At 34.1% G+C, this 11,473-nt stretch overlaps 2 protein-coding genes across 4 annotated transcripts; one reads left to right on the top strand and one right to left on the bottom strand.

Moving 5' to 3' along the window:
- On the top strand, positions 2,743 to 6,616 carry LOC18592709 (dehydrogenase/reductase SDR family member 12). 2 transcript variants are annotated; one of them, XM_007019563.2, is made up of 10 exons: positions 2,743 to 2,939; positions 3,036 to 3,097; positions 3,670 to 3,789; positions 3,892 to 3,991; positions 4,171 to 4,251; positions 4,585 to 4,634; positions 4,763 to 4,916; positions 5,020 to 5,076; positions 5,812 to 5,933; positions 6,056 to 6,616. In XM_007019563.2, exons 1-10 carry the CDS (start codon positions 2,871 to 2,873, stop codon positions 6,267 to 6,269), a joined length of 1,029 nt encoding a protein of 342 aa, XP_007019625.1. In that variant the 5' UTR covers positions 2,743 to 2,870; the 3' UTR covers positions 6,270 to 6,616. The 2 variants fall into 2 exon arrangements, with proteins under 2 accessions (XP_007019625.1, XP_017981080.1); XM_018125591.1 differs by having other exon boundaries at positions 2,748 to 2,939; positions 6,012 to 6,616.
- On the bottom strand, positions 6,819 to 11,406 carry LOC18592708 (probable choline kinase 1). Of its 2 annotated transcripts, none has more exons than XM_018125590.1 (8): positions 11,348 to 11,406; positions 10,108 to 10,500; positions 9,384 to 9,505; positions 9,104 to 9,299; positions 7,851 to 7,968; positions 7,697 to 7,744; positions 7,323 to 7,423; positions 6,819 to 7,236 (listed from the first exon to the last, which is right to left on the bottom strand). In XM_018125590.1, the coding sequence occupies exons 2-8, from the start codon at positions 10,456 to 10,458 to the stop codon at positions 7,141 to 7,143; spliced, it is 1,032 nt and encodes a 343-aa protein (XP_017981079.1). In that variant the 5' UTR covers positions 10,459 to 10,500; positions 11,348 to 11,406; the 3' UTR covers positions 6,819 to 7,140. The 2 variants fall into 2 exon arrangements, with proteins under 2 accessions (XP_017981079.1, XP_007019620.2); XM_007019558.2 differs by lacking the exon at positions 11,348 to 11,406 and adding an exon at positions 11,144 to 11,282.

Genomic DNA, 11,473 nt, shown 5'->3' with positions numbered 1-11,473 from the left:
TAACATAACTTAAAATCAAATTAATCTAACTTCATTCTCTCTCCATACCCATTTGGGCAGCCATGAATTCACCATGAAAACATGAAATTTAACCATGGAAAATAAGGAGAAAAGCATGGGCAAGGTAGATCACAAGTCAAAATCAAGAAATTTTACGCTTGATTGCTTGATTCCTTGAAATCCACCAATTTTCCTTTAATTTTCCCACCTAGGTTTCTTGTTTTTTTTCCTTTCCTCCTTTTGTTCTTCCTTTTTCTTTGTTTGGCCGGCCATGTGAAAGAAAATTGGCTGATTTTATGTTTATTTTAAAGTTAAATAATTAATGAATATAAACTTGACACATGTCACCTTATTATTGGTCCATGTGTCATTTCTTAACTATTAAGCTTTCTCTCTCCACCACGCTTTATTCAAGGGTCAAAAATGATGATGGGTGAAGACCTTGTGCTGGAAAAATGCTCTGGGGGTGCAAAATTACCGTTTTGCCCCCGAGGTGGCAAAATTACATTTTTACCCCAAAAATTGAAAAATTGCTCATAGACATATTTTTCATCCCTTATACTCATACCATTCTCCAATTTGTCAAATGTGATCTAAATTCTCTCAAAATCTCAAATTTTATCCACCGGTGGAAAAATTACGATTTTACCCCTACACTCCGAAAATCATCGAAATTAAACTTTTTCACTGTCAAACCCTCAAATTATACTCCAATACTCAAATCATACTCCAATAAGTTAAATGGGGTCAAAAAAATCTTTTCTCAAAATTTTCATTTTGTTCCCAAGTGGCAAATGACTATTTTGCCCCTAGATAGTGAAAATTTCGGTTTGACTCCAAATTGATCCTCGAAATCCGAATTACCATTTTGAGTCATCCCTAAACTGTGAAACTCTTAATTTCACCTCAAAATTCTTATTTGAACTAGTTCGAGGCTTAATCGACTTAATGGTACCATTAGGGGCAATATCGTCTTTTAACGATTTCTCGAACTTCCTAAACATGCAAACATTCTATTGAGCATGTAAATGATATTGTAATTATTTTATAGAACAGGGTTTGACAGCGAAGGCGAGTTTCTCGGATAATTCCCTATGTGAGAGAACACCCCGAATCCCACTAGTATGATGGGCGGATTCGGGAAAGCGTCCTCAATAAAAAGTCATTCGTCCGACATTTTTATCTCACGTCATGCATCTTATCTTTCCTCATATTTGCATTCCATTTTAGGTTAAATATGAAATAAAACAAGAGAACAATAACTAAGGAAATATAGTAAACTTAAAAATCAAAGCCTAATAGGATAATATAAAAAATGGTACCGTTCATGGAACTGGCATCCTGGGGTTACTAATCTTTCCTCAAGCATAACCGTACTCTCGAACTTAGATCTAAAAAAACGTAGACCAGTTTAAGGTTCTTTTCGGTGGGCTTAAAATTAATTTAAAGCTTCATCCATTAAAACAGAGTCAATAGGTGGCCAATCGCACCTAATAAAAAAGATTGGTGACGATTCCTAATTTTAAATTTTTTAGAATTTTCACATCACGTCTGGCGGTCGGGTTCCCGAACCTGCACGTTACGACAGTTATGTCATTAATTTCATATATATGTATATATATAAAATAAAGTAATATTATATATACATATATATATATATATATATATATATACATATTTAATTTATAGATAAGCATTCCTATAATTTATAATAGGCTTCATTTATATAATTACACTTAATAACTTTATTAGTTATCACCTTAATTTTTATAACATATTATTTACTATTAATTATTATTTATACAAACTTTGATATAAATATTAAAATATTATAACATATAAGTTATATCATCAATTTTATATGTATAATAAAGTAATCTATTATATATATACATATATTTAATTTTATAAATAAATATTATGATACCTTATAATAAATTTTACTTATATGATTACACTTAATAATTATGTGAATAAAGGAATAAATATATTTTTTTATATTTAAATTATTTATATATTTTATAATTATAGATAAAATTTATAAATTTTAATATTGTAATTTGAAAAAAAAACATAAAATTTTGATTAATTGATTCAAAATCGAGTGGACCGAATCAATTGTATATTTAATCAATACAATCTTTCTTTATGTGTAATTGATTTTAATTAATTTTTTAAAAATATTTAATATATTTAATTTGTAGATATGATGAACTAAATTACCCAATCCATTCATTTAATCAGCCTTCTACCTTGTTCTATACCTTATTCCGTCATTTCCCTATATTCTACATTTAACCATCATCACATGACACTTCATGTTTAACGCTTCCAACCCATCTCACTTTTTTTATTACAAGACTACCCATCTCCTCTTCACGAAAGAACTCCTCACCGATTTCAACTATATGATCCCATGATTCAAATGTCAAAACTGTCACTGTAACAGTTTAGCAATAGTTTTTTTTTTTTTTAACAGCCAATAGTTTTCAAAGCATTGCAGAACTGGGCTGCCTTGTACTTTGGATTTACGTTTTGTACGAAACCCTGTGAAAAGTACGGCGGACACCGTTGAATTTCCAAAGAAATGATATGTCGTTCGTTGGGCGCGCAAGACAAGACCCGTATCAACTTCCAAGAAAGTAGGAACTAGTGGCAATATCATCAGCCACGTGGTACATCACCAGACCACACAACACTACATGTTTTCTACATCCCCTATAGACGTTAGTACAAGCTCACGCTACTTTTTGTTTTTTTATCCTTTTAATGACAGGTTGGCTTGAGCCAAATCTTCTCTCCCGATAATCTGATGTTCAAGCGAACCCCGGCTTGACGAGGAACAGTAGGGTACAGCTAAGAATAAACATATGAAAAATGCAACATTGCACATTGAAATTCACCTATCCATTAGAGCACTAACCATGTTCTTTCTCAAGGTAATTCTTTTTCCCTTTTTTGCAATTTCTATTTCTCTTCTTTCTTTTTCTTTTGGGCTTTTGTTATGATTACTTTTTATTGCACTGTTTTCACAGACGTGGAGAGCATCTGTATTTGGAGTTTACGGGTACTTGAATTTCACCAGAAATGGATTCTTGTAAGCTTCTTATTGTTCATTCCTGCAAAAGTTTATACTTCTTATATAGCTATAATTGTGCTTTTATACTTGGAGTCATAATGAGGAATTTAGCTGATAGAGGGAAAGCTAATGGTATATGGGTCAAAATATGCTTTACTTTTACCTTTCTCGCTGATGAAATTATTGGGGTTTTCTTATGAAATAATTAATTGAAGTTAAGAACTGGGTTTTGAGTCTTTCAATTGACAATTGAATATCAATATAGATTGGATAAAGCTGGCATTTTCTGAGTGGTAATATGTTAAGGAGCTTGGAGATCAGAATTATGTATGACACTTGAGAATTTGCTTCCTTTAACCCTTTTGCAATAATCACTGCTGTTTAACTGACATAATCAAAGGTCAATCTTTGATTTTTATGAGTTTGGCAGTTATGTGTTTTATCGGCATGCATCTTCTCTACTTCTTGAGTGATATTGGTTTTTAGTAGTGTTCAATAGAATCCAATATTGTGTTCAGCAAAGCTTAAATGCTAGGAAATTATCTCTTGTCATCCCTGTATAAATATTTTAAGATTTCTTTGATTTTCAGGGAGCACTCCAAGAAATTCCAACCAGAAGATATGCAAATGCGGATAGAGGGGAAGAACTGCATAGTCACAGGAGCAAATTCTGGCATTGGCTTTGCAACTGCCGAGGGTCTTGCATCACGGTGTTGATCATTTTCTTACTTTTTCTGATTGTTTGGTTATTTTGGATGGAATGCATTCGTCTTTCTCTTTTTTTGTTCATGCTATTGTGATATTTTACCCAGTGGGGGAACTGTCTATTTGGTGTGCCGTAACAAGGAGAGGGGAGAAGCTGCTCTTTCAAAAATTCAGTCTTCAACAGGCAATCAAAATGTTCATTTGGAGGTACTTATCATGCTTCCCTTGCTTATCTGTTGGTTTTAGTTATGGGCTCTGAAGAGCTTATTTCTTTTGAATTTTGGTAGGTTAAGCCCTCACAGATTTACAGATTTGTGGTTGATAATTGATCTAAAAATTTCTTCACATGTTTCAATCTTAAATAGCTTATTAAATTTAGATTGCAGATTTGCGATCTTTCATCCATCAGTGAGATCAAGTCATTTGCATCCAGATTCTCTTCAAAGGATGTTCCAGTTCATGTTCTTGTAAGTTCTTCTTCTTTGCTTATTATAAGTTAAGTTGCTCCAAGAAATAGTAATTACTTTACAGCCTACTGGGACATAACGACATGGTTTAAGTTCTAAATAACTACTACCATCTTCTGATGTGTACATATTTGTTTACCATTCCTTGAGATGTGCATACTTGTCCTTGTTTAATTGAAAACTTCTTATAGACAGGTATCTTTTTGTTTCCTGTTCCAATTTATAATGAGATATCATCCTTTTAGGTATAGCCTGCAATTCTGCACAGCTATTGCTGTATCATGTAAAGCTGATGAATTTTTTTTTTATTATGATATGATTTATTGCCTTTAGGTCAACAATGCTGGAGTGCTAGAGCAAAAACGAGTCACCACATCTGAAGGGTATGTTTGTCACTTGATAACTGTAGAACTTATATGATGCATCATATGTCTTCCATTCCTTTGCAAAAACTGAAGAAAAAGAAACAAATACATGATTCCCCTTCTTTCTAATTCTCCTGTGCCTCCAGATTTGAGTTGAACTTTGCTGTAAATGTATTGGGCAATTATGCCACAACGGAATTAATGTTGCCTTTGCTGGAGAAAGCTGCACCTGATGCTCGAGTCATCACAGTTTCCTCTGGTGGAATGTACACTGCTCCCTTGACCAGTGATCTGCAGATGGTTTTTTTTTTGCTCCTTCTCTACCCCTTTGTAAAGCTCTTGATACTGCATTAGTTCAATGAGTGAATGCTTATGAAACTCCCCTTTGATTGTGAAACTGCAGTCTAGTGATGGAAATTTTGATGGGTTAGAGCAATACGCTAGAAACAAGCGAGTTCAGGTCAGTTAAGTTGATAGCTTTTTCACTGCAGGGATTTGTTAAGAAATTTATTGTTCTTTTTTCCTGATTGATATTTTACATATTATATTCTTATTGGTAATATATTGTCAGTAAGTCAACTAAATTAAATGGTCAGTCCTTAAATCAAGCAAAAAACTAGGAAAACAAGATAATAGATTGCATACCAGGTAAGCATTCTAACTTATCTAATTTTTACATTCAATCTGCTGCTTAAATATATGCACATAGTAGGTCTTGGACTTTTCATGGATGTCCAATGAAGGCAATTATTATCTATTTTGGTGTAAATGTCAATGTGATGTATGATTTTTATTTACTTAACATTAATGCAATAAGAATCGGTTTAGTCGTTGGTAAAGCTGCTGAGCCATGTTTTTTACTGCATTTTGAAACGTATGGATAAATCTAGCGGACTCTTTTGGATAAAAGCTAACTAATTTGGTTGTTTTTTGGATTGTCGACCTGATAAAGATACACATTCAGGAAATAGATTTCTTATGTGGGTATTGTAAATGAAAGTCAATTCAGAATCTGTTCTGTAAAGTACATATTACCTTGTCCTGAGTAACTTATCTCTCAAAATTGATCTACTCATCTCCCAAGGGATAGTCTTGAGAATGCCCCAAATTTGTTTTTTGTGTTTCACTTCCCAAGTTGGGCATTTATAGTTTGACACTGAAGGAATGTTGAAGGCTAGTTGCTATTGTTTATTAGGTGGCGCTAACAGAAAAATGGCCTGACATGTACAAGAACAAAGGGATTGGGTTCTACTCAATGCACCCAGGTTGGGCTGAGACACCTGGAGTAGCTAAGAGTTTACCTGGTTTTAACAAAAGGTGAGTCATTTCCTCTTTCAAGCAGCAGTTAAAAAAGTTCTACTCGTCTTTGTCCAATTCATAACAATGACTGCTTAGCTCTTTCATTTGTTGTCCTTTTCCCCATAATAAATGTACTGCAGGTTTTCGGGAAATTTCAGAACTAGTGAAGAGGGTGCGGACACAGTTATATGGTTGGCTTTACAGCCTAAAGAGAAGTTGGTATCTGGTGGTTTCTACTTTGATAGGGCTGAAGCACCTAAACACCTAAAGTTAGCAGCTACTAGCAAGTCTCATGTGATAATAGACTCCATCACTGACACTCTTCGTTCCATGTTAGCCTCCTCTCCGGAATAAAAAATATAGCTCCCTGTGAAGTAATTGAGCCAAAATTGTTCCAAGGAATCTCTTGGTGCCTTTAGCTGCTGCATTATGCCATTACATACATTTTTTTGGTTATTTATTTTGTAAGTGTGTTCATGGACAAGCAGTTTGTTTTATGTTATAACTCTGTCCCATATGTGCTTTAGTTCGGAATGGGTACTGTGAAGGGAACTACATCTTAAGTAGTGCAATGGAGAAAATGAGGAATCTTTGATTTAGGTTTCCTCTCTTACTGAGAAAGCATTTATTCTTAATGCATTCTGTAATGGATTCAAGTGACACACTCAAGAAAAAGGCCAATGCAGCAGCTTTTTTGCCTATATTTTTTTTCCAGGCTATCCCCAATGCCTGATACAAACTGTTCATACTCCTTCCTTTTATGTTCCTAGCAACAGAAGATGTTCCTTTAGACAGAGAATCACATTCAAATTCTTTCTTTGGGTTTGCATACTATACGAATATTAAAAGTCAAATTCAAAAAATATTCATCTATGATTTTGAGAAGTTTCAATTCTTAAGAACTTGAATCATAAAATTAATAATCCTTAAAGAGTTTAAATGCTAATGTAACAAGCAAGCCCTTGGAGTGTACATATTTGAAATATTAATCTATTAAAACCACAAGTTTTTGCTTTCTCTATAGGAAAAAAAGCCTTACTATTTCACGCGTGGATGCAAATCCCAAGCCATCCTCAACGCTTTTATGTTACATTTACTAATGCTTTTCACTGAATTTTATCAGCACCATCAACAGGCTACATTTTTAGTACATTAACCTTTGCGAATCTTTAGCTGCACTCAATGCTACAGTGTTTTTTGTCAACGTGGACAATGCCTCAAAGAGTCAGGAACCTAAGAGCAAGGGCTTTCTTAACCAGTACTGCTGAAACCTCTGCCTTGCATACTCCATGTAGTCAAAGTCTATCTTGTTTACATGACCCTGTATACACCAACCACAGAATTAGTCCACTCTCTCCCTGGGAAGCAAATGGAAAAGCTACGAAAGATGCTGCAGAAACACCATACCGAGATAATTCCCCATAAGCCCCAAAACAGATGATTAGCAAGAGTGTACTTCTCTGCATCATTAAGTAGCTGCGCCACTTCAGCTTCACCAGGTTCATTACCTGCATGCAATCGAGCAAAACAAGTACGTAAAAACCAATTACAACATATAATTTTTCAAGACATAACTCAGAAGTACCTTCATACTGGTAAAGGCTTAGATATATTCACACCTCTTCTCAGCAGTCAGAATGTTAGTCTGACAAGAAAACTAAATCTGATTGATTCTACAACATTTCTCTTAACTAAATCTGATTGATTCTACAACATTTCTCTTTTTTTATTGACATTCATTAAATAATTTTCTATACAGTATTACGAGAACAATAACTAACCTGAAGGGGTGAGATATGCACTGATGAATCTTTGGCGCTCCTCCAGATCTGTTGTCCAAATGCAAAAAGAACAGGTTTGATTAGACCCAAAAATGTAGGGCAGTTTTGAAGCCATTGAACATGGGATGCTTCTAAATTGCAAACATTTACTCACCAGGGTATATGCTGTAGTCCAAAATATGGGGTGTCTCAGAATGATAATTTGCTGCCATCTCACAGAAGTGATTTGCAAGATCATAAGCAACAGGATTGTAACTTGCATACTCATAGTCCTGTACAAAGGGAACAAATGATTCCTCAAAACATGCATAATCAGCATGTAATTTCATTTATCTATCTTGGAAGTGCCATTTTTAATCGCAGTATGGAAGTGAGACACAAATGTAAGCTAAAATGATGTAAATATTTGCACCAAAGACCATCACAAGCAATGCAAGAGAAAAGAATTAGAAAATTAGGAAAAAAACAGACAAATCAAAGGAAAATATGGATAAATCATCAAACAATGATTTCCCAGCCAGCATTCATAATTTCAGAAAATAGATAACCAATTTGGGGTCTGTAGAAGATAAGTAAAGTCAAGCAAACAAAACATAGCCCATTAAATATCATCACGTACTCAAGTCAAAGCCTCAGTGCATTAAATAGGCTTATTAAGAGATAAATAGGAACCTCAGGAAATAGGCTGACCCAGTCCCTTGGCTTCTCATCTTTTGCATTTCTTTTTGTTTCATATATTCAGTGCAGTTGAAGCTTCAGCTGCAATTTCTTATAAATGCTGTCACCATACAGACCTCATCTGCAATTTCAGTTTACAAAAATCTAGGAATAAACAAGATTTTAAGATATATATATTAACTTGTTATTTTGTATAATAATAATAATAATACTTCATTAAGTGTAAAAAATTAAGTTAACGAAGCAGATAACAGCTCAATTGACTAATCCCAACTTTGCTGAAACTAGTATAATCTATGATCAGTCCACAGATGAAAAAATTATGCCATGAAATCAAGCAAAAAATTGCCATAAGAATGCACATACATTACTAAGAAGTTGTCTATTCTTATTACTGTTTTCTGCCAGATGATTACAAAAGATGAGATCCAGATGTTGAAATGCAGACTACTAACTTAACAATGCAAGAATTTTGGTTGAGTAGTACAATTTTCTAATATGTTGATTGGACAAATAGTTGTAAACACACATTTAACTAATTATATAGAGGGCAAAGGCGGTAGTTATAACTTCAACTCATACGCACATTTAGTAGTCTTCCCTTTCACAGGCCAAAATAAAGAATCATCAGGAAAGTTGATAAAAAAAAATGCTTGAGTAACCTCTAGAACTGAAACAATCGTACATAAGCCATATTTGCAAGTAATCACAACTGAACAGAAAACTTACGATTAGGGTAATTGCTCTTGTCTCTTCATCCATCATTATGTTACCATATTGCAAATCATTGTGACAAAACCCAATATCTTGAGAACCCTGTGTTAACTCTTTCTCTAGCATGCTGATTTCCTCTCCTAGAATGTCCAAGCCAAATTCTTTTGCATCTTCTGGGGAACACAATTTCTTTGCCTGACTAAGCCATGTCCTGGGAAAAAGAAAAATCAGATCAATTACTTCAACTGAAAAAAATAATAATAAAAGTACTAACATCAGATATGCATATTAGTACCTCAATCTCTCCCAGAGAAGTACATCTTTTGGACCAGGCATATGAAGATTGTGGAACTCTCTCAATTTAGCTGCTACAAGAGCAGATATTTCAGGGTCACGGAGGTCAGCAGCAGAGAGTGTCTGGTAAAGCCAATAAAAGGTTATGTTAAGTGAAGGTGGAAGCATATGTAACTAAGATAATAACATTTGGTTCTTGGCCTTATGTTCTAAAAGCCTTAGCTTGAAAAGCCTTAAAGCAAAAGCACCCCATGTAATTCAATACTTGAATCTAGTAGTAGTTGCCTCTTAAAATAGATTATCATAGCTATTTTTGATTAAAAATTACACAAATTATAGTAGATATCACAAAAAATTGCAGATCATTTAGAGATTGAAGACGAAGCAGACAGGACTACAATTAAGTAAGCACTAGGGGTTAAGCCAGTTAAATCCTCTTCTATAGGCACTTCTTTGATTATGTTCATAGTCATGACAAGAAACGAAGGATAACTCCCCAACAAATCAGGCAGTTTTCTAAGCTAGTCCTCTTCTAGTGCTTCTAGAACAATGCCAACTTTTGAAGATAATCAAGAAAAGAAAATATGAACTTGTGATATAGAAACTGTAACTAAAATTTGGTTATTCTAATCTTTATTATAACAAAGAAAATGTTCTACAAGACCAGGTATTGCAAAAATATCATAAAGATAAAAAAAATTAAGTTTTCAGAAAATTTCGCATACCCTGGCATGAATGAACTCCTCAATCCTTCCATCTGCAAACCGCCCAAGAAGCCTAGGTCCCTGACCGTGCTTTGACATGCACTCAAAGGTCCTAATCTCATCATCCCTATCGAAGAACACTTCCACACCCTCACCATAAACCCGGACCAACACTTTCTGATGAAGATCACCATGCTTTGTTGGCCAGTTTATCTGAAAAACCTCGTTAGTCATAGCCCCCTTCAAAGGAATCACATGAAATTCTTCCATATCTTCTATCATATCTCCCCATTCGGATGCCACTGCTTTCAAAACTTTCTTCAGTTCTTCTGGTGCAGAACTTGGAATGAACCCGTTTTTCTTTATAGCCATTTGTGTATCAGTTGCTAGAACTCAAGATTGCTAAACCTTTACCAGTAATTAAAGATTCCAGAAAAGATAACACCTTTGAGAGAAACCTTCATTAAATTGAGATATCAAACAGTTCTATTTTGCGAAAAGAAAACAAACAATTCAACCAGGAAAAAACACAGAGATTACCCAGAAAGAACAGAACAGAACAGAACTCAGCAGAAAAAATTAAATAAGTAGAAGGAATAAGGATCCAAGCCTCTCAAAAAGGTTATACTTTTATCAAATCCAAATCTTCATATTTATTCAGAAAAGTAGTTATTTCCGATCACCCTTAGACAATCAGCACCATGAACGTAACAAAATCACAAAAACCAAAGAACCAATTTGAGGAAAGCCTTTAAAAATTAAAGACAGAAAACAATTCAACCCGCAAAAAAATAGAGAATTCAGCAAGAAAGAAACAAAACTCACCAGAAAACAAAAAGTAAATATAAGCTACAAAAAACAAAGCCTCTCGAAAAGATCACACTTAAATCAATTCCAAATCTTTAAATATCTTCATAAAAACGAGATTTATACAATCAGCAGCATGCATGTAACAAAAACTCAAAAATCAAAAACCCATTTTAAAGAAACCTTCCAAAAATTCGAGAAGCCAAGCAAGAACACAGAATTCACCAGAAAGAAACGCAAAATAACTCACCAGATAGACTATATCCAAGAAAGTTGCAAGCAACACACCAAAAGTTTTTTTTTTTTCCTTATTGTAAAGTCCAAGTCCAAGAATCTTTGAAAGAAAAAGAGCTAAAGAGTTTTAACAAGAAAGAACAAACAAAGGCAAAGAAATGAAAACTACTACTAATTTGTATGCTTTATTTATAGAGGCAAAATCTAAAAAGTCGTTTACTTCGCCTTTGCTGACGAAATAGGCTCTCCCGCGTAACCTCTCATTAACTCGGCACAAAGTTGTAGAGGAGGGGCACACTAACAGTGTTTGTCACGCCTTGAAATGAGTAACAACTGTGACAAACCA

Source organism: Theobroma cacao, chromosome 8, assembly GCF_000208745.1.
Source record: "Theobroma cacao cultivar B97-61/B2 chromosome 8, Criollo_cocoa_genome_V2, whole genome shotgun sequence".
Taxonomy (NCBI): domain Eukaryota; kingdom Viridiplantae; phylum Streptophyta; class Magnoliopsida; order Malvales; family Malvaceae; genus Theobroma; species Theobroma cacao.
Note: the sequence above shows the minus strand (reverse complement) of the source record. Positions and strands in the feature narration are given on the sequence as shown.